The sequence below is a fragment of the Agelaius tricolor genome, unplaced genomic scaffold (assembly GCF_023055355.1).
Source record: "Agelaius tricolor isolate 1412-34295 unplaced genomic scaffold, bAgeTri1.0.p SCAF_37, whole genome shotgun sequence".
NCBI lineage: Eukaryota > Metazoa > Chordata > Aves > Passeriformes > Icteridae > Agelaius > Agelaius tricolor.
This window is the reverse complement of record NW_027269297.1, coordinates 2,900,948-2,922,792: the sequence shown is the minus strand read 5'-3', so window position 1 is coordinate 2,922,792 and position 21,845 is coordinate 2,900,948. Positions and strand designations below refer to the sequence as shown.

The window sequence follows — 21,845 nt, the reverse complement described above, 5'->3', positions numbered from 1 at the left end:
ACTCTGGGTGGATTTGCTGTGGAATAAACTGCAGGGAGATTTGCTGTGGAATAAAGTGCAGGGGAATTTGTTGTGGAATAAATTCCAGGGGGATTTGCTGTGGAATAAACTCTGGGCAGATTTGCTGTGGAATAACTCTGGGCAGATTTGCTGTGGAATAAACTCTGGGCAGATTTGCCCAGGGTTTATTCCCCAGGGGTGTTTCCTCTGGAATAAACTTCAGGGTGTTTGCTGTGGAATGAATTCCAGGGGGTTTGCTGTGGAATGAATTGCAGGGGGGCTGCTATGGAATAAACTCTGGGGAGTTTGCTGTGGAATGAATTCCAGGGGGTTTGCTGTGGAATAAACTGCAGGGAGATTTGCTGTGAAATAAACTGCAGGGGAATTTGCAAAGCTCAGTGCAGCTGAAGTCCCTCGAGGGGCAGCTGCTCGGGCCCTGCTGAGGACAGGGGTGAGCAGTGTCCCCCTCTCTGTGCCCTGCAGGGCTCACAGGGGGCTCAGGGCCTGGCGGGTGCCCCTGGGCTCCGGGGCTTCACCGGGCACGAGGGAGCCAGAGGAGTGGTGGGCACCAAGGGCCAGCCAGGCCGGCAGGTAACACCTGTGCTCCATGGGGGACACCCATGGCACAGCTCTCCCTGGGGACAAGAGCCCCAGCTGTGCCTTCCCTGCTGCCAGCCTCATGTTTTGTCCCCAAATGAACTCAGGGGACTCTCGGGCCACCGGGTGAAGCTGGAGCCACCGGGCTGAGTGGCACTGAGGTGAGTGGGCTCCTCTCTGCCCCATTCCCTGCCCCAGCTTTTCCAGCCTCCCCCATCTGTGTCCCTCACAGAATAACCCAAATATCTGAATAACCCAAAGGTTTGGATTTGCTTTGAATTCTGTTTTCCTTCTTAGGGCCTGGTGGGTGCAAAAGGGGAGCCAGGAGAGCCAGGAAAACCAGGACAAGTGGTGAGGAGTGGGATGGAGCCAGTGGAATGGACAAATGGTGGGAGTGCTGGTTCTCCCTGACAGAGGCTGGGGAATGCTGGCATCTCCTGGAGGTGTAAAAGTCCAATGCAGGCACCATCTCCTGCTCGTGCTGAACCCTCCCACAGCCCCCTTCTGCCCAGCCTGCTCCAGAGAGAGGGAAAATCACAAAGGGAAGATTCCAGCTTAGAGCATCCTCCTGAGCACACTGGGGCAAGGCAGGGAGGGAAGCCAGGAGGGGCATCCCTGGCACAGCATCCTCACAGAGGGGTTTCCTTCTCCTTTGGGATTTTAGGGGGCTCCTGGACAAGCTGGTCCTAAAGGACGGAAGGGCTGCAAAGGAGAGAAGGTACCCCCAAAGTCCTGCCCTGGGGATGGCACCTGAGGGGACTGCCCAGTGGGCATGGGGTGGGCAAGCCTAAACTGGTCAGACCCATGGGGGACCATGGAGAGCAAACAGTGGGAATTGCCCAGGAGGAGCTGGTTTTCCCCACCTGGCAAGCACAGGCTGCTCCTGGGCTGGTTTTGGGGTGAGGGGCTGGCAGCTCCTGCCTCCAGCCTGGCTCAGGTGGCCCTGGGGGGCACAGGGGCCTCCCCAGCTCTTGGTGCCCATCTCCAGAATCCCCCAGTGCCTGCTGGGCTCTGTCCCCATCTCCTCCTGCCCAGTCCTGGCATGTGGCTGAGCTGTTGGAGACCCACATGCCCCCTCTCCTCTTCCCCCAGGGCGATGCTGGGCAGGAAGGGGACAAAGGTGTCCCAGGAGAAGCTGGCAGACGGGTAAATGGCACTGCTGTCCCCACCAGGGTGGCAGGGAGCTGCTCCTTGGAGCCCCTGCAGGGCTCTGCAGGGTGGTCCCAGTTTTCTGGGGGCTCAGAATCCCTGGAGAGGGGATCCTGGAGGGACAAGGGGTGGCTGGATCAGTTTGGAACTACCTGTGAGTTTTTCACCTGTGGTCCCCAGGGCAAGCGAGGCAAGATGGGCCAGCAGCCCCCACGGGGTCCCTGGGGACACAAGGTAGGTGCCTTTGTCAGGCTGCCTTGCCCCCCTGGCAGTTTGGGGGTGCTCCCACCTGCCTGAGCCCCAGGTTAGAAATGAATAAACCAGGATAACTGAGGGCTCTGCACCCCCAGAGCCTCCCAGCCCAACAGGGGCACCTCCCACACCCACAGCCCCCATGGGCTGCTCTCCCTGCCCTGGAGCATCACCCTGGGCACAGCCAGGGCTTCTCCCTTTGCATTTCAGGGCCACCCAGGTGACAAAGGACTTCCAGGACCCCAAGGCCCCCAGGGACCCTACGTGAGTATCAGTGTGGGGTTTTGGGGTGCTGGCTGCTCCCTGTTTGACCCCACTGTGTGACCCAGCTCTGCAGGGACCTGTTTAAAATGAGGGAGTTTTTAAATGGTTCATCCATCTCCTCCTGTCTTCTCCTCCCAAATTAACATCCCAGGAGGGTGTGTGCAGTCAGACAAATCACTTCATTCCCAAAATTTGGTTCTAGGAGCCAAATCCTTCTTTTAGGTATGTGTCTGATGCCAGGTAGTGCTGAGCACTGATGGGATTATGCCCACATGCCCAGAGAGCTGTCATGGAGGGACAAACTTCAGCCAGCAAAAAGGACAAAATATTTATTTTAATTACTAGAAATTGCTTTTTTCTATGCTTAAAATAAAAAAGCTCAACTTTGGCAACTTCACAAAAAAAAAACAAAACAAAAAAACAAACCAAAAAAAAACCAAGCTGGATATTCTCAGCCAGCCAAGGCACCTCCAGTGCATTTTTAATGGGCTTTGCTGAGGGATCCTCCTGAAAGCAAAAATCAAAGAAACAAAGGGAAAATGCCTCAGAGCTTCTAAAACTGCCTGAAATCCTCAGAATCCTCAGGTGTGGGGAGGGCTCTCCTTGCCAGGGGCTGACAGGAGCAGCTCAGCCCAGGGTGAGGCAGTTCCATGTTTCTCTCTTAGGGCATCCCGGGGCTGAAGGGCATCAAAGGAGACCCTGGACCAAAAGGACACAAGGTAGGGGACAGGTGCCAGGCACAGCTGGGCACAGGGTGGTATTTAATTTGCTGAATGCCATCCCTTATTCCCCTCTTTTTGAACCCTGATGGCTGCACCATCTTTCTCTGGGGGTTGGCTGCCATGTCCCTGAGTGCTGGGAGATGGAACCTTTAGATTTTCTCCCAAAGCCAGTCCTTTTGCACCTTTCCATCCTCCTGGAGTTGCAAGCAGCAGTGTGGAGCCTTTAAATCCCTGCTCTAAGCATTGATGCTGATGCACCATGAGCTGAACCTCCCTTGTGCCATTCCTGATGGATCCTTGGCTGGAGAAACAAAGCACATCCCATCCCATCAATCCCTTCCCATGGGGCCCATCCCATTGATTCCATGGGTCCCCTCCCATTGATCCCATCCCATCCTATCCCATTGATCGTGTCCCATCGATCCCATCCCATCCTATCCCATTGATCCCATCCCATCCCATGCATCCCATTCCATTGATCCCATGGGTCCCATCCCATGGATCCCATCCCATTGATCCCATTCCATTGATCCCATGGGTCCCATTGCATCTCATCCCCTGGATCCCATCCCATTGATCCCATCCCATGGATCCCATCCCATCCCATCCCATGTATCCCATCCCATTGATCCCATGGGTCCCATCCCATCCCATCCCATGGATCCCATTGATCCCATGGGTCCCATCCCATCCCATCCCATGGATCCCATTGATCCCATGGGTCCCATCCCATCCCATGGATCCCATTGATCCCATTGATCCCATTGATCCCATCCCATTGATCCCATCCCATTGATCCCATCCCAGATCCCATCCCTGGCAATGGGAAGCTGCTCAGAGCCTTCAGGAAAATGAAACTTTGGGAATCATTAAAACTTTAAATTGATTGTCAGCTCAGTGAGCAGCTCCTGGGAGAGCAGGCAGAGGGGAGGCTGTGCTGGGATTTTCCCCTGCTTCTGGTTTCAGCACACCAAGAATCTTCTTTATTCTCTCCAAGTGCTTCCTTGCAATTTCCAAGGTTTTCCTGAGAGATGTTTTAGTCTGGGATGATCCTTTCATCCCTGCTGCTGCCTCTGTCCCAGCAATGTGGGTGCAGTGAATTCTCTGGAACAATTCTCTGGTGTTTGGGGGTTTTTGCTCCAGAAATGTTGCAGCCAGCCATGACTGGGAATTTCCCCACCCACCCTGGTCTCCTGGGGGTTCTGTCCTTCCCTTTGCCCACAGCTCTCCCTGACTCTCTCCTAGGGCGAGAAGGGCAGCAAAGGTGACCTGGGCCAGCAAGGGGATGATGGCTTCAAGGTGTGTGACAGGTTTTGCTCTTTTCCTTTCCCCTGGTCCCTTGTCACCCTGTCTGACATCCTGCCACGTTTCCAGGGCAAGCCAGGACCCCACGGTGTCCCTGGGAGACCAGGACCCAAGGGAAGGCAGGTAAGGGCAGGGTGGAGAGGGATGTCAGGGACCAAAATGAGTATTTAGGGTGAATTTCTTGTTTTTTCCATATAAAATCCACCTGGGGAAGGGGCTGGCTGGGTTGTAGAAGGATGTGGGGCTGGGTTGTAGAAGGATGTGGGGCTGGGTTGTAGAAGGATGTGGGGCTGGGTTGTAGAAGGATGTGGGGCTGGGTTGTAGAAGGATGTGGGGCTGGGTTGTAGAGGGATGCAGGGCTGGGGGATGTCCTGAGCTCTCTGTTGTCCTTGCAGGGTGACACTGGCCCCCCTGGCCCACAGGGACACCCTGGAATTCCTGGGACACTGGTGAGTCCTTCCCCCTCCCGCAGGTTTGGGGTTCACTCCTCACCCCACGGGGATGCAGCTTTGATCCCACCTGCCTCCCTCTTATCCTGCTCCTGTCCTTTCCTTCCAGGGCTTGTCTGGACCCAAAGTAAGTAGTGAGGAGCAGCTGGAGTGGGATCAGTGGGATCCCCCCCCTCTTTCCCACTCCAGGGCTGCAGGGTGGGGGTGCAGCTCAGCACAGCAGCATCTCCCCCCTTGCTTTCCTTCCCTTCTGCACCTCCTCCTTTGGCAGGGGCTGAGAGGCTTCCCAGGCCTGCCAGGCCCCAGGGGCACACCAGGAATGCCGGTAAGCAGAGCCACAAACTCCCCCCAGCCCAAATTTTGGGTCACCCGCTCCCCTAAACCTGGCAGTGAGGCCCTGCCATGCCATGCTGTCACTCCATGGGGACGTGCAGCTGCTGGCACTGGTGGAGGAGCTGCTGAGGGGCTCGTGGGCAGCAGCCAGTGCCACCAGCACTGTCATTGTCCCTCAGGGTCTGGCTGGCCCCCCTGGTCCCAGAGGGCCTGCAGTGATGCTGTCCCAGGAGGAGCTGCAGGTGAGTGACCCTGGCCCAGGAGGGAAGGTGTGGTGGTGTTTGCAGGGGTCTTAGGATGAGGGAAGAGATGAGAATCTTGACTTCATGTTTTAGAAGGTTGATATAATATAATATAATATAATATAATATAATATAATATAATATAATATAATATAATATAATATAATATAATATAATATAATATAATATAATATAATATATGAAAATGCTATATTAAAACTACACTAAAAAATTAGAAAAAAGATTTCATCAGAAAGCTAGCAAAGAAAAAGAATAAAATAATAATAATAAAATCTTGTGACTGATAAGAGAGTCTGAGACAGCTAGACTGTAATTAGTTATTAATTAAAAACAATGACAAAACCAATCAAAGATGCTCCTGTTGCATTCCACAGCAACAGATAATTATTGCTGGGTTTTTTTCTTCTGAGGCTTCTCAGCTTCTCAGGAGAAAAGATCTTAATGAAAAGATTTTTCAGAGAATATGTCTGTGACAGGAAGGGGCTGCCAGGGATGCTGTCCCATGTCCTGCTCCTTCTGAGGTCCCCTGTGCACCAGGACCAAGAAAATCCAGCTACTCCCTCTCCCCCCTGCTTGTCCTTGTCCCCTGCATGTGCCATCCCTGATGATGCTCCTGGTGGGGGGATCTATGGTCAGTTTGGTAATATCCCCTCCTTTTTCTTCCAGCACCTCATTTATTCCTCCAACCACCTGAATTACAGCCTGGTCTGGGCTCTGCTGGACACCCTGAGCCGGGAGCTCCAAGCCCTCGTGGAGCATCCCAATGGCACCAAAACCAACCCGGCCACCACCTGCAAGGAGCTGCTGCTGGCTCACCCCGACCTGCCTGATGGTACCAGGGGCATGGGGGGCACCCCTGGGCCTGTCCTGGCCTAGGAAGGGACAGGCAGCTCTTTGAAATAAAGAGGGAATAAGGATTTTGAGGAATGAGGTCAGATGGGCTTCATGGGCATCCCTGGAGAAACAGGCTGGCAGGCAGGCCACCAGCTGGGGTGGGATGGCACTGTGTGGCACCTTCCCTGTGCCAAAGCTGGGTGCCAGGGCTGTCCTCTCCTCCCTCCAGGGCAATACTACATCGACCCCAACCAGGGCAGCCCCCAGGATGCACTGAGAGCCTTCTGCAACTTCACAGCTGGGGGGGAGACCTGCATTGCCCCCGTGCACAACCAGGTACGGGGTGGCTTTTATGGGGCAGCTGCAGCCCCGAGGGACCCCTCAGCGTGGGTGGGGACAAGGGCTGGTGGGGCTGGAGAGGGACAGGGTGCCCCATCCCTGGCTGTGGTGACAGTCCCTGGCTGTGGTGCCCAGTCCCTGGCTGTGGTGCCCAGTCCCTGGCTGTGGTGACAATCCCTGGCTGTGGTGACAGTCCCTGGCTGTGGTGCCCAGTCCCTGGCTGTGGTGCCCAGTCCCTGGGTGTGGTGACAATCCCTGGCTGTGGTGACAGTCCCTGGCTGTGGTGCCCCATCCCTGGCTGTGGTGACAGTCCCTGGCTGTGGTGCCCCGTCCCTGGCTGTGGTGCCCAGTCCCTGGCTGTGGTGCCCCATCCCTGGCTGTGGTGACAGTCCCTGGCTGTGGTGCCCAGTCCCTGGCTGTGGTGCCCAGTCCCTGGCTGTGGTGACAGTCCCTGGCTGTGGTGACAGTCCCTGGCTGTGGTGCCCCATCCCTGGCTGTGGTGCCCCATCCCTGGCTGTGGTGCCCAGTCCCTGGCTGTGGTGACAGTCCCCTGCTGTGGTTACAGTCCCCGGCTGTGGTGCCCCATCCCTGGCTGTGGTGACAGTCCCTGGCTGTGGTGACAGTCCCCTGCTATGGTGACCACTGCCCTGGCAGGGAGTGAGGAGTGAGGATCCTGGTCACAGTGTGTGCCAGGAGTTCTTTGCTGGCTCCTTGTCCTGTCAGTGCCACCATCCCCTGTTGGTGGCACTTGTGTTGATGACAATTGTCCCTGCTCCCCTCAGGTCCCCATCAAGGCTTGGCTGAGCACCTACAGCTCTGAGAACACCTTTGAGTGGTTCAGCACCCTGCCCGGGGGCTTCCTGGTGAGTGCCTGGCTGGAACAGCCAAGGGGACACAGAGCTGGGTTGGGGTCTCCAAGTGCCACCCTGCAGTGCTGGGACAGTGTGGGAATTTGCAGGGGTCCCAGGATGAGGGAAGAGCTGAGAATCTTGACTTCCATGTTTTGGAAGGCTGATTCATTATTTTATGATATATATGTTACATTAAATGAAAATGATATAACTATACTAAAAGAATAGAAGAAAGGATTTCATCAGAAGGCTTGAAAAGAAAGGAAAAGAATGATAACAAAATCTTGTGACTGACCAGACAGTCTGAGACAGCTGGACTGTGATTGGGCATTAATTAAAAACAGCCACATGAGACCAACAAAAGATGCACCTGTTGCATTCCACAGCAGCAGATAATCATTTTTACATTTTGTTCCTGAGGCCTCTCAGCTTCTCAGGAGAAAAAATCCTGGCAAAGGGATTTTTCAGGAGATATCATGGCTACAGGACAGCACCCAGGTCCTCTGGCTGTGCACAGAGGGATGTGACATTCCTTCTGTGAGGAACTCCAGTGCTGAACAGGAAGCTGGACCCTGACAGGGTTTAGCCTTGGGGAAGTGCAGCCCCCACATGCTGGATGTGAGAAATGCCATCACTTGTTTCTAAAATTTTAAAAGTTTAATAGTAATAAAATGGTTATAAAAATAGTGATATGATTAGAGTAATAATAATTTGGACAATTTGGATTAGGACAATATGAGACAATGGAAACAAAGAGTTATGGACAGTCCAGGTACCTTTTTCTGGGCAAAATAAGCCCAAAAAAGGACCCATGTTAACAGAGGATTAACCCTTAAAAACAACAGCCTGTTACATATTCATACACCTCATCCATGATGCATAAATTCCATTCAAACCCAGGATTCTGTCTGGGCAGTGTCACCTTCTTCCTCTGAATCCTGATGGCTCTTCATGGCAGAGCAAGGTCGGAAGAAGTTCGTTTCTTCTGATAAGGGAGCAATAAATTCTCTTTCTCGGAAAGATTTAGGTGTCCTGTGGCTGCTATCTCACTGCGCGTCCTTTCTTTAAAAAAACTATCTTACATAGCATAGTTTCTATTTTAACATTATATTACAACCTAAAACGATATTTAACACCCTACTTAAGAAAATGAATCCAGCGTAACTTTCTAACCTAACACATACAATATTCATGTGAACATTTGCCAAAAGCCAACGATAAACCAGGCATTTTTCCCACCGGATTTCCCTGCAGCTGGAATACGCGGGGGCCAGCCCGGTGCAGCTGCGCTTCCTGCGCCTGCACAGCCACCGCGCCGCCCAGAAGGTCTCGTACTCGTGCAGGGCGGCCCCGCAGCGCCGCCGGCCCCAGCCCCGCAAGGAAATTCGCTTCCTGAGCGACTCCCGGCAGCACAGCTACAGCGCCAGCCTGCACGGCTGCCTGGTGAGACCCGCCCGCGCAGCCCCTGGGCATGGGTTATAAATGAGTGCTCCAATTGAATAATGAGGGGAGGATTTGTTAAATGAAATCAGTTAAGAAATTAGAAATAATAATAATAATAATAATAATAATAATAATAATAATAATAATAATAATAATAATAATAATAATATATAATAATAATTTTAAAATAATAAATAATTATAATTAATAATATTATTATATTATTAGATATTGTTATTCATTATTATTATAAGTATAATGATATTAATAATAACTATAATTAATAAATAATTAATTATTTATTTATAATTAATATCATTACTATTTATAACATATATTTAATAGAATTATGTATAATATAATATATAATATTATATATAATATATATAAATATAATATATTATATTAATATTATATATAATATATTTAATATAATTAATTATTAATATGATTAATAAATAAATTATAATTAGTAATTCCAAATTATTTAATTGATAATTATTAATTGTAATTTTTTATTAAAGATAAATAACTATAATTATATTTATATTATGTAATTATATAATATATAAAAATTAGATAATATATAATATATAATATATAATAATAAATATAATATAATGTAATATATAATAGATATTAATATATAAATTATAGTTATATACTATATAATATATAAATTATAGTTATATACTATATGATGACAATTATTCAATTGAAAATGATTCATTTTTAATAAATAATTATAATCAATAATTATTAATTATAATCATTTCATAGAAATAAATAATTCTAAATTAAAGAATTAATATTTGTTTTATGACATTTTAATTTTAATTTTAAATTATTTTTAATTTAATTTATAATTTTAATTATTTATATATTTTATAGATAGATAATATTATTTATAGATAAATATATACCGTTTGTATAATATACATTTATATATCTTATATAAATATAAGTATATATAAATATATAAATATATAAATATATATATAAATATATAAATATAAATATATTATATATTTATATAGGATCTATTATATATAATTTTAATATTTTATTTATATATATTTAATATTTATTAAATGTAATACTTTATTACATTCTCAAAGTATACATTTGTAAAAATCCACAAGCAATTTTGACTCTGAGCCAGGCGATTAAGGTCAGGGAGACTCAGGATTTGTCCTCTATTGCACCAAAGTCCCTGTGGGTCTCCAGATGTCATTCCTGAGGGGTCTGTTTTATACAGTCTTTTGGGCTCTGAAAAGGGCTCTTCTTTAGCATATTTTAGCATATTATTGCAGTTTTTCTTTTTTGCTGCCACGTTTCTCGGAATCAGTGGATAATTGCTGGAGTCCTGTGAGGTGAAAACTTTCTGGAATAAACTTCTGATGATGCCTATCAAATGCCTTCTGCTGGGGTCTTGTCAGCTAAAAACATCCCTTGAAATATCCATCCCTGGAGGCAGTCACCTGATGACACTTGCATCTCCATTTTTATCCCATAGCCTATTACTGCTTGTTGCCCCACACTGGCTTTGTACACAAAATGCTGTGGTTTTCATTTCCTTTAGCACAAATTATTTTCTAACATATACACACCTGCAAAAGGCTCCCAACCTTTGGAGAGCCCTTTGGGAGACTGTTTGAAGCCCTGCAGTTTGGGATGGAGCAGGGGGATGAGGGTACAATGGGGATGGAGAACGTCCATTCCTTTGGCCCAAGGGACTTCCTGGTCTGGGGCTATGGCAAGGGGGAAGAACCAGCCTGGAAAAGCCAGGAGGGGCTGGGGATGGAGCCAAGGGAGCTCCAGGCCCTCAGCTGAGGGCTTTGGTGGCACTCAGCTGTCCCTGGTGGTCATTTCAGCTGGACAACGAGTCCTCCATCAGCGACACCATCTTCCAGTTCAGCACGGAGGAGCTGTGGCTGCTGCCCCTGCGGGACCTGGCTGTGTTCCACAACGGGGACGCCTCGCACCAGTTTGGTTTCACAGTCGGACCAGTTTGCTTCAGCTGAAAGTGGTGCCACCCAAACCGAGCCAGCCAGTTCTGTCCCCACCCAAGAGCCATCGCAGTGGGGACAAGTGGAGCTGGAGGTGGCACAGGGCTCCCAGCTGCTCCACAGAGCTGCTGTGTTTGGAGCTGTGTTATGCCCCGGACTCCATTTCCTTCTGGAGTAGAGGAATATTGTTTACAGAAGTCATTTCTCTATAAATTATATATATATTATATATGTATATATTATATATGAGAAGGTGCTGATTTAATGACTGCTTGGGGGAAGTTTGAGAATTATAATTGCTGGGAACTGTCTGTAAGAAAAAAAAAATAAAAAACAGAAGCAAAACTAGTGTCAGCTTGGGAAAAGGGGAAGGAAAGGAGCTTTTCTTTGCCAGGATCAAGTGCACAAATGGTTGGAGCACTGATGGCCCAGGACTGGGCTGGGAAGTGGCCCTGGTGAGCCTGAGAGAGCCCAGTGTGCTGCTGCTCCAGCATCTCCCTCCCAGCCCAGCACCAAGTGCTGCAAAGGGGTGAAAATGTTAATCCCCCCCAAATCCTGTCTTGCTTTTGAGTCTCTATCTCACTGAGAGGGATTTTTGTGGTGTAGAGCCAGGCACTGCAGCACTGGGTGCCTTTGTGGGCATCTGCACCTGCTGGCACTTGGGGAAACTGAGGCAGGGCCAGCTCAGCACTCTCTGTTCCCAGGTGTAACGGGGATGGTTGGATTGTCCCAGCATGGAGCAAAAAATCTGTATGCTTCTACTCACGGCTGGAAGGAAAATTCCCCTTTGTCCTGCCTGTCTGTAGGAAAAATAAAATCACAAAATCCTAAATGGTTTGGGTTGGAAGAGAACTTAGAGACCATCCAATGGCAGGGACACCTCCCACTGTGCCAGGTGCTCCCAGCCCTGTCCAGCCTGGCCTTGGGCACTGCCAGGGATCCAGGGGCAGCCCCAGCTGCTCTGGGCACCTGTGCCAGGGCCTGCCCACCCTCACAGGGAACAATTCCTAATTCCCAATATCCCATCCAGCCCTGCCCTCTGGCAGTGGGAGCCATTCCCTGTGTCCTGTCCCTCCATCCCTTGTCCCCAGTCCCTCTCCAGCTCCCCTGGAGCCTCTTTAGGGGATCTGAGCTCTCCCTGGAGCTTCTCCCCTCCAGGCTGCACACCCCCAAAAATCTCTCAGCGTTTTCAGGGTGCCGGGGGTGACCAGCAGAAAACCCCTTGGGGTCCTTAGCTCAGCCCCGGGGCCGGGATGGAGCCGGGAGCGAAGGGAAAGCGAAGCCGCGTTGAGCGCAGGGGCCGGGCCGGGCCGGGCCGTACCCAGGGCGCTGAGCCCGGCAGGGCCGCGGGGAGGAGGGGACGGGCCTGGGCCCGCCCCGCACTACGGCTCCCGGAGAGCCCCGCGCCGAGACACGGCACAGCGACAGCGCCGCCACATCCCCGTGACAGGCCGGGACAGCGCCGGGACAGCGCCGCGACATCGCTGTGACAGCGCCGGGACAGCGGCCCCGGGGGGAACGGGCCGGGCCCCGCGCCCGCTGCCGCCGCCGCCACCATGCAGGTGAGCCCCGGGACGGGACGGGCACGGCACTGCCGCTACCGGGAGACCTCCCTGGAACCCCGGAAATCCCCCCGGAACCCCCAGATTCCAACCCGGAACCCCGAGAATCCCCCCTGGAACCCTGTGAATCCCCTTGGATCCCATTAAATCCCCTCTGCAACCCCGTGATTCCCCCCTGGAACCCCAGAAATCCCCCTGGAACCCCGTGATTTCACCCTGGATTCCCCTATTCCACCCTGGAACCCCGTGATTTCACCCCGGAACCCCTTAAATCCGCCTGGAACCCTGTGATTTCACTCTGGATCCCCTTAAATCCCTCCTGGAACCCCGTGAATCCCCTTGGATCTCCTTAAATCCCTTCTGTAACCCCATGATTCCACCCTGGAATCCCATTAATTCCTGCCTGGAACCCCTTAAATCCCCCCTGGAACCCCATGATTCCACCCTGGAACCCTGGAAATCCCCCCTGGAACCCCGTGATTCCCCCCTGGAACCCCTTAAATATTCCTGGAAGCCCGTGATCCCCCCTAGGACCACATGAATCCCCACCTGGAACCCCATGAATTCCCCTGGATCCCCTTAAATCCCCTCTGGAGCCCTGAGAATCTACTCTGCAGCCCCTTAAATCTCTCTGGAACCCCGTGGATCCCCCCCTGGAACCCCATGAATCCCCCCAGAACCCCTTAAATCTCCCTGTAAGTGTCCAGGATCAGGTTGGACAGGGCTTGGAGCAGCCTGGGATAGTGAAAGGTGTCCCTGCCCATGGCAAGACTGGGACAAAATGGGCTTTAGGATCCCTTAGAACCCAAACCATTTCATGGTTCTGTTTGATGTTTAGGGCTCCCAGCCCCCTGAAGCAGCAAGGCCTGGGGGTGACACAGTCCTGAGGAGGTTCCCAGTTTGGGGACACCCTCATAACCAGTGTGTCCCCAGTGTGGGCTGTAGCTGGGACTGTCCAGAGGGGGGTCAGGGTGCTGCAGCTTTATCCCAAAGTGTGGGATCAGACATCCCAGTTAGGCTGGAGCAGCAGGCTGGGATGCAGCCTGGCACTGCTCTGTGCAGGCACCACTGGTTTTGCTAGAATAACCCCAAAAGTGCAGCAGATCCAGCCCTAAATGCACCTTGAGCACAGGAGATTTCCCAACAAGTTTTTGTTCCCGGTGTGAATTCCTGCGGGGGAGGAGCTGGGTGCAGCCTCACCTGGGAGCCTGCTCAATCCAATCCCAATCCACCCTCTGAACAACATCCCTCAACACCCTGGGGCATCTCCCTGGTGGGGGTGGCTCTTCCCTGTTGGGAAGAATGCAGGGATTTTTAGGATTTTGGCCTCTTGACCTTCACCCACCAAGAAATCTCTCTGTGGCATTGCTGTTGGCCCAAGGAGCATCATTTTGGTGTCACACCCATGCTGGGCACCCCAAAAACATGTGGCTCCACCCCAGGCTGGGGCAGCAAAGGGATCTTCTGGATCTCTGGAACAGGCTGCCCAGGGAAAGGGTGGAATCACCATGCCTGGAATTGTTCAAAAAACACAGAGGGGTGGCACTTGGGGACAGGGTTTAGTGGAGGCCTTGGCATGCTGGGGTAATGCTTGGATTTCATGATCTTAGAGAGTTTTTCAAAAGTTAATGACTCTGATTCTGCCCGTCACTTCTATCCCCCATCCCTAAAACAGTCACCTGCTCCTTCCACCACTTGTGGGTGAAGCCTATGAAGGAGAAATAGCTTCATTTAAGGGCTAATTATCATTAACCTGTGGCCGAAGGAGGCTTAAAAGGGTGAGGCAATTACATTTGCTAATGTGCTGTGGCCAAGGAGGGCCGAGGGCTGTAATTGGAGCCGGACTGTGGCCTGAACACCCACGGGGTGTTGGATGGTATTTCTGGCTGAGGCTGGTCCTGCTCCCGTCAGTCACCTCTGCTGGTGTTGGAAAAGGCAGGAAAGAGCAGCCAAACACGGATCTGTGCAGGAGAGGAGCAGCTGTGAGCTCCACAAACACCTCCTAGGGAGCTTCACCAAAGGGAGCATGAAAAACCCAGCAAAATTCCACCTTTTGAGCAAGATGGGGCAGCTGGGCATGAGCTCTGCAGCTGATGTTACACAAGAGCAATTCCTGCTCCTCCTGTTCCAGCAGGGTGAAGGAGGAGGGGTGCTGCCTTTGCAGGTCCTGGCAGCGTTGGGATTGATGCTCCTGTGCCAGGGAGGCACCCCTGGACCTGGTCCCCATTGTTGGGTAGTCACACTTGTGGCTCTGGGTGCCTTGGTGGTTGAGTTTTTGGGTGTCCTGGCAGTGCAGGAGGTTTCTCTGCCCTGGGAGAGAGGCAGAGGGGAGCAGAGGATCTGCCCACCAGCTTCCCCTCAGCCTCCACCTGTCCCCAGGGACCTTCTCTCCTCAAGAGAAGTCCTGGATTCGTCTCTCTTTGTCACAGTGGTAAACTGGCTTTTTGTCACAGCCCAGACATGGGGATGGAAATGTCCTGCTGGAGCTGACAGGGAGAGTTCAGCCCAGTCAGTGTGACTGTGATTGTCTGTGCAAGTTCCTCTTCCCGTTTCAGACCTGGAGAGAAACTTGCACCATTTGGTGAATCCCCAGATGAGCATGCCAGGGTGGGGGTGCAGGGCTGCTGCAGTGTGGGCACCCATCACCCCGAGGGGCTCCTGCACTGCCCTTCCCTGGCCTCTTTTCCAGATGACCTTCTACTTCTCGGACACAGTAGTGCTGCTCTTCGACTTCTGGAGTGTCCACAGCCCCACAGGTAGGCTGCCAGCACTGGGACATCCCTCCATCCATCCATCCATCCATCCATCCATCCATCCATTCCTGTCCATCCCTCTATCCATCCTTCCATCCCTGTTCTTTCATCCCTGTCCCTCCATTTCTCCATCCCTGTCCCTCCATTTCTCCATCCCTGTCCCTCCATTTCTCCATCCCTGTCCTATCCATCCATCCCTCCATCCATCCGTCCCTATCCATCCATCCATCCCTCCATCCCTCCATCTGTCCATCCGTCCCTATCCATCCCTCCCTCCCTCCATCCATCCCTGTCCAACCCCATCCATCCATCCATCCATTCCTGTCCATCCTTCCATCCCTGTTCCTCCATCCATCCATCCATCCATGCTTCCATCCATCCTTCCATCCCTGTTCCTTTATCCTTCCATCCATCCCTGTCCATCCCTCCATCCATCCATCCATCTCTCCATCCCTGTCGATCCCTTCATCTTTCCATCCATCCCTCCATGCCTCCATCCCTGTCCCTCAACCCCTGTCCATCCCTCCATCTCTCCATCCCTGTCCCATCCATCCATCCATCCATCCATCCATCCCTCCATCCCCTCACTGCAGAGCTGTGTGGGCTCCTGGAGCAGTTTTTGGCAGGACCTGCCCCTCCCTGCTGATGTGTGCTGTGCCCTGGGCATGCCCCAGGCCGGGGTTGATCCTCCCAAGCCAAGAGCAGCAGGCAGGGAGCTGTGTGAAGCCCCCAGAGCACTCAGGAATGGCTCAGCTTCCCACTTTCACTCTTTGTTCTGGTTTTGTTTATTCTCCCAAGATCATATTTTAACTCCCATGTTTGTTTTGGAGTCAATGCAAAGCTGTGTATTTGTTTCACAGCAGCTCTCTAGGACAAGAGGGCACAGCCTTAAGCTGAGCCAGGAGAAGTTTAGGCTTAGTTTATTCTTCCATTTTCCTAAATTAAGAATTTAGGAAAAAATTCTTCATTGGAAGAGGCTGCCCAGGGAGGAGTCACTGTCCCTGGAGGTGTTTGAGGAGGGACTGGATGGGACATTCAGTGCCATGGTCTGGGTGACAAGGTGCTGTTGGGTGAGGTCACAGGTTGGCCTTAATGGCCTCAGAGAGCTTTCCCAACCTAATTCTGTGAGTTAAAAAACTAAGCTCACAATTTCCTGCCATTTAACAACCCTGCTGCCCAGCCCAGTGCCAGGACCCCCCCCTCCATCACTCATGGCTATTCCCAACCCCCTGTGCCGGGCCCTGCCGTGTCCCTGTCACCCCCAGAGGCTCTCCCCGTGCATGGCAGTGTTGGGCTGTCTCTCCTGCAGGGATGGTGCTCTCGGTGCTGGTGATCCTGCTGCTCTCTGTGCTCTATGAGGCCGTGAAGATGGGCAAGGCCGTGCTGCTGCGGCGGGCGCTGCTGGCACTGCCCCGCAGCCTCAGCCACGAGGCCCTGACCGAGCCCCAGGAGGAGGAACAGAGCGACCCCGCGCAGGGCAGGTACCCCAGGGACCCCAGACACCCACCCTGGGGCTCAGGGATGGATCTGGGGCCATGGCCAGCACAGAGGGGACAAGGGCTGTGAGCTCCCAGAGAAGAGGGGTGTGTACAGCCCCAGACAACCACCCCGGGGCTCAGGGATGGATCTGTGGGGCCATGGCCAGCACAGAGTGGACAAGGGCTGTGAACTCCCAGAAAAGAGGGGTGTGTACAGCCCCTGGCACCCACCCCAGGGCTCAGGGATGGATCTGGGGCCATGGCCAGCACAGAGGGGAGATGGGCTGTGAGCTCCTCCCAGGGATGAGGGGCGTGTACAGCCTGGGGCAGCCCAGCCCCTCCAGACCCTGTGCAGGGCAGGGACCCCTGGCACCCCCCTGGCAGGTCAGGGATGGCTCTGTGGGGCCATGGCTGTGAAGAGGAGCTGTGAGCTCCCAGAGAAGAGGGGTGTGTACAGCCCCTGGCACCCGCCCCAGGGCTCAGGGATGGATCTGTGGGGCCATGGCCAGCACAGAGGGGAGAAGGGCTGTGAGGAGGAGCTGTGGGCTCCCAGGGAAGGGGGGGTACATACAGCCTGGGGAGGGGGCTCCAGGGACAGCCCAGCCCCTCCAGATCCTCCAGTCCAGGGTGGTGGCCAGAAGCTCAGGTTCCCCTCCAGGAGTGGTTGTGCAGGGTGCAGGATGGTCCTGCTGGTTTGGGGATGGGCACAAGCAGCAGCTCAGTCCCCACAAGCCTGGCCCTGGCAGTTCTTCCTTTGGAGCCAAGCCCTGGGTTTTTCCTCTTGTATTTAATCCCAGATCATTCCTGAGGCTGCTCTTACTGCCAGCCCCTTTGATTTTGGAGCAGGATTTCCCCCTGAGCTGCTGTTTGTAGCCCCCACCCCACTCCCTGCTGCCCAAACCCCCTCTGGGCTCTCCAGGCTCCTGGTGGGAGGTGATTCCAGCTGTCCCAGCCCCTCGTTGATGGCATTCCCCCTCTCCTTCCCCAGGTGGTTCTGGTTCCATGTGGGCCAGACTCTGTTCCACGTGCTGCAGGTGGTGCTGGGCTATATGGTGATGCTGGCAGTCATGTCCTACAATGCCTGGATCTTCCTGGGGGCCATTGCAGGCTCCACCCTGGGCTACTTCATGGTGTATCCCCTGCTGGGCCGGGGCTAGAGCCCCCCGAGGTGGTGGCACACGTGTCCCACCTCCTGCTCCTTTGTCTGGAATAGCTGCTGTCACTTCTGCTGGGGCTGTCTCTGTCCCTGTGCTCTGTGGGACACAGAACCCCAAGGACTTGCTGGGGCCCCTCAGGGCTGGCCCCGCTCTGGGGACAGGGAGCCCCATGGCCAGCCCTGGCCTTGGCTGGTGGCTGTCCCCCGGCTCTCAGGGACCTTTGTCCGGGTGGTGACAGCAGGGGGGGGGGTGCTGGCATTTCCTCCCCTCCCTGCTTTTCAAGGAGGTTCCTCCTGGCTGGAACAGGAGTGACCCAGTGACTTGCTGGGGACAGGGACCCTCCTGCCCAGAGCTGCCCCCTCTTCACACAGTGCCTTTGGGGACACTGGGGGGCCCTGCCACCCCCACCCCGCTCCTGTGCTTCAGGGATGGGGCTGGAGCAGCCCCTGAGCTGCTGGTGTGGCTGTGCCAGGGGGGAAATGCTGCTCCTGGTGCCTCTTGCTGCTTCCTCAGGACACCCCTTTGAATAAAATCATCTCAGCTCCACTCCTGGTTTGTGTCACTGCTGGGTGGGCTCAGGATGTGACACCCCTGGGTCTCACAGTGGGACTGGGGGTCCCAGGCCCTATCCAGGGAGATGCTTCAGCAATAAGGAGAGTCTCCTCTGGCTTTAAATAAAGCTTTTCCATTTTATTAATTATTATAAGCATATCTTTAAACATTTGTATAACTTTCTTAATAAAATATCCTGAAAGAGACAGGTTTGAAGTTCACAGAGAAAGGCACTTTGAGGGGGGCCTCCCAAGGCACTTTGGGGGCTCCCCTGAGTGGGTTAGGCTGGGCACCCCCCTTCTGAGGCAGCAATGGTGGCACCTAGGCACAGGTGGGTGTTGGGGTGCTGGTCCCTGCTCCAGGTGTCCCATCCAGGGGTCCTGCAGACCCCCAGCACCTCCAGGGCTTTTGGCATCACTGTGTGGGGCTGCAGCACTCCTGTCCCCATGACACACAGAGGGGTCAGTAACTCCTGCTCTTTGCTCAGCCAGCACAGCAGATGCCAAAATCTGCAAAGCTGGAGAAGCCATCCATGGAAGGTGCTGAGGAGATCTGGGATCTCTCCACTGCACAGCAAGCTGAGCCTGGAGTTATCCCAGTCCTGCCAGGCACAGCTGGGACACGGCCTGAGTGCCACCTTTCCTGTCCTGCCAGGCACAGGTGGCCTGAGTGCCACCTTTCCCAGAGACTGAACTCTGAACTTAAAATAGCTCCTAGAATAGCTCCTAGGGGTGAGGGTGGCTGGGGGTGGGCACTGGGGGCTGTGAGCCCGGCCTGGATGCTGTGTGCCCAGTCTGGATGTTGTAAGCCCGACCTGGATGTTGTAAGCCCGACCTGGATGCTGTGAGCCCGGCCTAGATGCTGTGAGCCCAGCCTGGGCACCAGCAACCCACAGCTGTCCTAGTGCTCTCCCCTCAGCAGTGGCTCAAGCCCCCCAGTGTTGCTGTCCCTGTTGTGTCCCCATTTGCCATCCTGTTTGTCATCTGCAGCCCCTGCTCCCACTGGCACTCCTGGAGCTGGCAGTGGGGTTGGCAGTGGGCAGGCTCCCAGGAAGTGCTCCAGATTGGGGCAGGGACAGCCGTGGGGACAGCCAGGAGTGTCCCACACACCCACCCTCAGCAGGGCTAGTGCCAGCCCCCCCAGCAGCCCTAGGCACTGGTGTGGGGGGCAGATAAAGCTCTTCAGTAAAGCATCTCCTCAGTAGGAAAGAAAATAAGGCAGAAGAAGGACAGAGCAGAGCGCAGGGGATGCCCCAAGCCAGGCTGGGGCCACCCCAGTCGGACCCAGTGGGGCTGTGGCAGTGGGACCCCCTTAGGCAGTAAGGTCTGGGTGTCCCCATCCCCTCCCTCTCCCGCAGTGCTGCTCTCCATCCCGGGGCTCCTGTCCCCCTCCCCCAGCCCCAGTGTCACCGGGGCCAGTCCATGGCAGGGGCTGGGGCTAGAACTCAGTCTGCACCCCCTCACTGCTCTCTGCGGTGGCCCTGGGCTCGCCTGGCTCCTTGTCTCCACGCTGGTGACACGCTGCTGATGGGCTCTGCCCTCCGGGTGGTGCTGCTGTGACACGGGGCACCTCGGCCTCTGCTGGGACATCGGCTCGGGGGCTGGCCGGGGCTGCCGTGCCCTGCGGCACGCTGGGCACTGATGGGACATCAGCTCTGGGCACGGGGGACGCTGGCACGGATGACCTTGGTGTGACATGGGGCACCTCAGCCTCTGATGGGACATCAGCTGCAGACACGGGGGAAGCTGGCACGGATGATCTTGGTGTGACATGGGGCACCTCAGCCTCTGATGGGACATCAGCTCTGGACACAGGTGATGCTGGTGCAGGATGTTGTCTCCCAGTCCCTGATGGGACCTCAGCTCCAGGGACAGGTGACAGTGCTGGTGTGGCACACTGCCCCCCTGCTGACACCTCAGCTCTAGGCACAGGCGGTGCTGGTGCAGCCCGGCGTGTCCCAGCTCCTGATGACACCTCAGCTCCAGACACAGGTGAGGATGCTGGTGTGACATGTTCTCTCCCTGTTCCTGATGGGATCTCAGCTCCAGACACAGGTGAGGATGCTGGTGTGACATGTTCTCTTCCTGTTCCTGATGACACCTCAGCTCCAGACACAGGTGAGGATGCTGGTGTGACATGTTCTCTGCCCGTTCCTGATGGGATCTCAGCTCCAGACACAGGTGAGGATGCTGGTGTGACGCGTTCTCTCCCTGTTCCTGATGACACCTCAGCTCCAGACACAGGTGAGGATGCTGGTGTGACATGTTCTCTCCCTGTTCCTGATGGGATCTCAGCTCCAGGGACAGGTGAGGATGCTGGTGTGATGCGTTCTCTGCCCGTTCCTGATGACACCTCAGCTCCAGGTGCTGGTGCTGCCGCTGTGGCACAGCACACCCCGTCCCCATGCCGGGCTGGGCCCTGCTGTGTGGCAGCCCCTGGGGCAGCCCCTGCCAGCAGCACGCCCTCCTCGCTGGCCCCGCTGCCCTCGGTGCCGTTCATCAGCCGCTCCTCCAGCCTGGCACCGTCCCCCAGGCTCTCCTGTGCCAGCGCCTCCCGGATCTCCTGCACCGCATCCGGGGGGCTCGGGGGCACCTCGGGCTGTGCCTGCTCTGCCTGCCCTGCCTCGGGGGAGCCGGGCTGCAGCAGGGCCTCAGCCCCATAGGGCAGGGCCCCCTCGTCGTCCTGGATGACCGACACCACCTGCTTGGCCCTGCGGCGCCGCTCGGCCGCGGGCTCCTCGCTGTACTCCTCGCTCCAGTCGATGGGCAGGCCCTCTCCCAGCAGGTGCAGGTTGGGATCGCTGTTGTGCATCACCATGCTGTCCCTGTACAGGTTGTGCTTCCTCTGCACGGCCGCCTCCTTCACAGCTGGGGACAAGGAGGGACAGCTCAGGGGGGCTGCGGGCACTGCCAGGCTGGGGCACCTCGCCCAGTCCTCCCCGGGGTGGTGGGAGAGGTGGCTGGAGCTGGGCAGGGGGGGCAGCATCCCACCCACTGCTCAGCCCTGCCAGGGGGGCAGCCAGGTGGGAAAGCTGCTTCTGAGGCAGGCCCCAACACCCTCTATGGGGTCACCCTCCTTACAGAGTCCCCAACACCCTGTATGGGGCCACCTCTCCTTATAGAGTCCCCAACACCCTGTATGGGGTCACCCTCCTTACAGAGTCCCCAACATCCTGTATGGGGTCACCCTCCTTACAGAGTCCCCAACACCCTGTATGGGGCCACCTCTCCTTATAGAGTCCCCAGCACCCTGTATGGGGTCACCCTCCTTACAGAGTCCCCAACATCCTGTATGGGGCCACCTCTCCTTATAGAGTTCCCAACATCCTGTATGGGGTCACCCTCCTTACAGAGTCCCCAGCACCCTCTATGGGGCCACCTCTCCTTATAGAGTTCCCAACATCCTGTATGGGGTCACCCTCCTTACAGAGTCCCCAACACCCTGTATGGGGTCACCTCTCCTTATAGAGTCCCCAGCAACCTGCACAGGGTCACCCCTCCTTATAGAGTCTGCAGCACCCTGTATAGTGTCAC

General features: G+C 54.2%; 3 protein-coding genes across 12 annotated transcripts in view; 2 read left to right on the top strand and 1 right to left on the bottom strand.

Annotated features, from left to right (window-relative positions):
- LOC139603211 (collagen alpha-1(II) chain-like) overlaps window positions 1-11,529 on the top strand; it is a 98,881-nt gene extending 87,352 nt beyond the window's left edge. For 6 of the 8 annotated variants that reach the window (XM_071453785.1, XM_071453786.1, XM_071453790.1 and 3 more), the window contains 19 exons: window positions 484-591; window positions 705-758; window positions 895-948; window positions 1,262-1,315; window positions 1,690-1,743; window positions 1,927-1,980; window positions 2,209-2,262; window positions 2,928-2,981; window positions 4,230-4,283; window positions 4,359-4,412; window positions 4,685-4,738; window positions 4,848-4,865; window positions 5,010-5,063; window positions 5,251-5,313; window positions 6,001-6,166; window positions 6,398-6,504; window positions 7,290-7,370; window positions 8,613-8,801; window positions 10,676-11,528. In XM_071453785.1, coding sequence (XP_071309886.1) covers window positions 484-591; window positions 705-758; window positions 895-948; window positions 1,262-1,315; window positions 1,690-1,743; window positions 1,927-1,980; window positions 2,209-2,262; window positions 2,928-2,981; window positions 4,230-4,283; window positions 4,359-4,412; window positions 4,685-4,738; window positions 4,848-4,865; window positions 5,010-5,063; window positions 5,251-5,313; window positions 6,001-6,166; window positions 6,398-6,504; window positions 7,290-7,370; window positions 8,613-8,801; window positions 10,676-10,825 — 1,476 coding nt within the window. In that variant the 3' untranslated portion in view covers window positions 10,826-11,528. Of the gene's footprint in view, window positions 1-483; window positions 592-704; window positions 759-894; window positions 949-1,261; window positions 1,316-1,689; window positions 1,744-1,926; window positions 1,981-2,208; window positions 2,263-2,927; window positions 2,982-4,229; window positions 4,284-4,358; window positions 4,413-4,684; window positions 4,739-4,847; window positions 4,866-5,009; window positions 5,064-5,250; window positions 5,314-6,000; window positions 6,167-6,397; window positions 6,505-7,289; window positions 7,371-8,612; window positions 8,802-10,675 lie in introns of all 8 variants that reach the window. The other 2 variants (XM_071453788.1, XM_071453791.1) reach the window with 2 other exon arrangements.
- A 645-nt stretch (window positions 11,530-12,174) lies between these two features.
- SLC31A2 (solute carrier family 31 member 2) lies at window positions 12,175-18,460 on the top strand. Its single transcript, XM_071453796.1, has 4 exons — window positions 12,175-12,372; window positions 15,062-15,128; window positions 16,435-16,606; window positions 17,592-18,460. Exons 1-4 carry the CDS (start codon window positions 12,367-12,369, stop codon window positions 17,758-17,760), a joined length of 414 nt encoding a protein of 137 aa, XP_071309897.1. The 5' UTR covers window positions 12,175-12,366; the 3' UTR covers window positions 17,761-18,460.
- The window catches only part of NIBAN2 (niban apoptosis regulator 2), a 38,193-nt gene continuing 34,777 nt past the window's right edge, over window positions 18,430-21,845 (bottom strand). Inside the window, exons 14-15 of one of the 3 annotated variants that reach the window (XM_071453795.1) lie at window positions 20,092-21,179; window positions 18,430-20,016 (exon numbers count right to left, since the gene is read on the bottom strand). In XM_071453795.1, coding sequence (XP_071309896.1) covers window positions 19,750-20,016; window positions 20,092-21,179 — 1,355 coding nt within the window. In that variant the 3' untranslated portion in view covers window positions 18,430-19,749. Of the gene's footprint in view, window positions 21,180-21,845 lie in introns of all 3 variants that reach the window. The other 2 variants (XM_071453793.1, XM_071453792.1) reach the window with 2 other exon arrangements.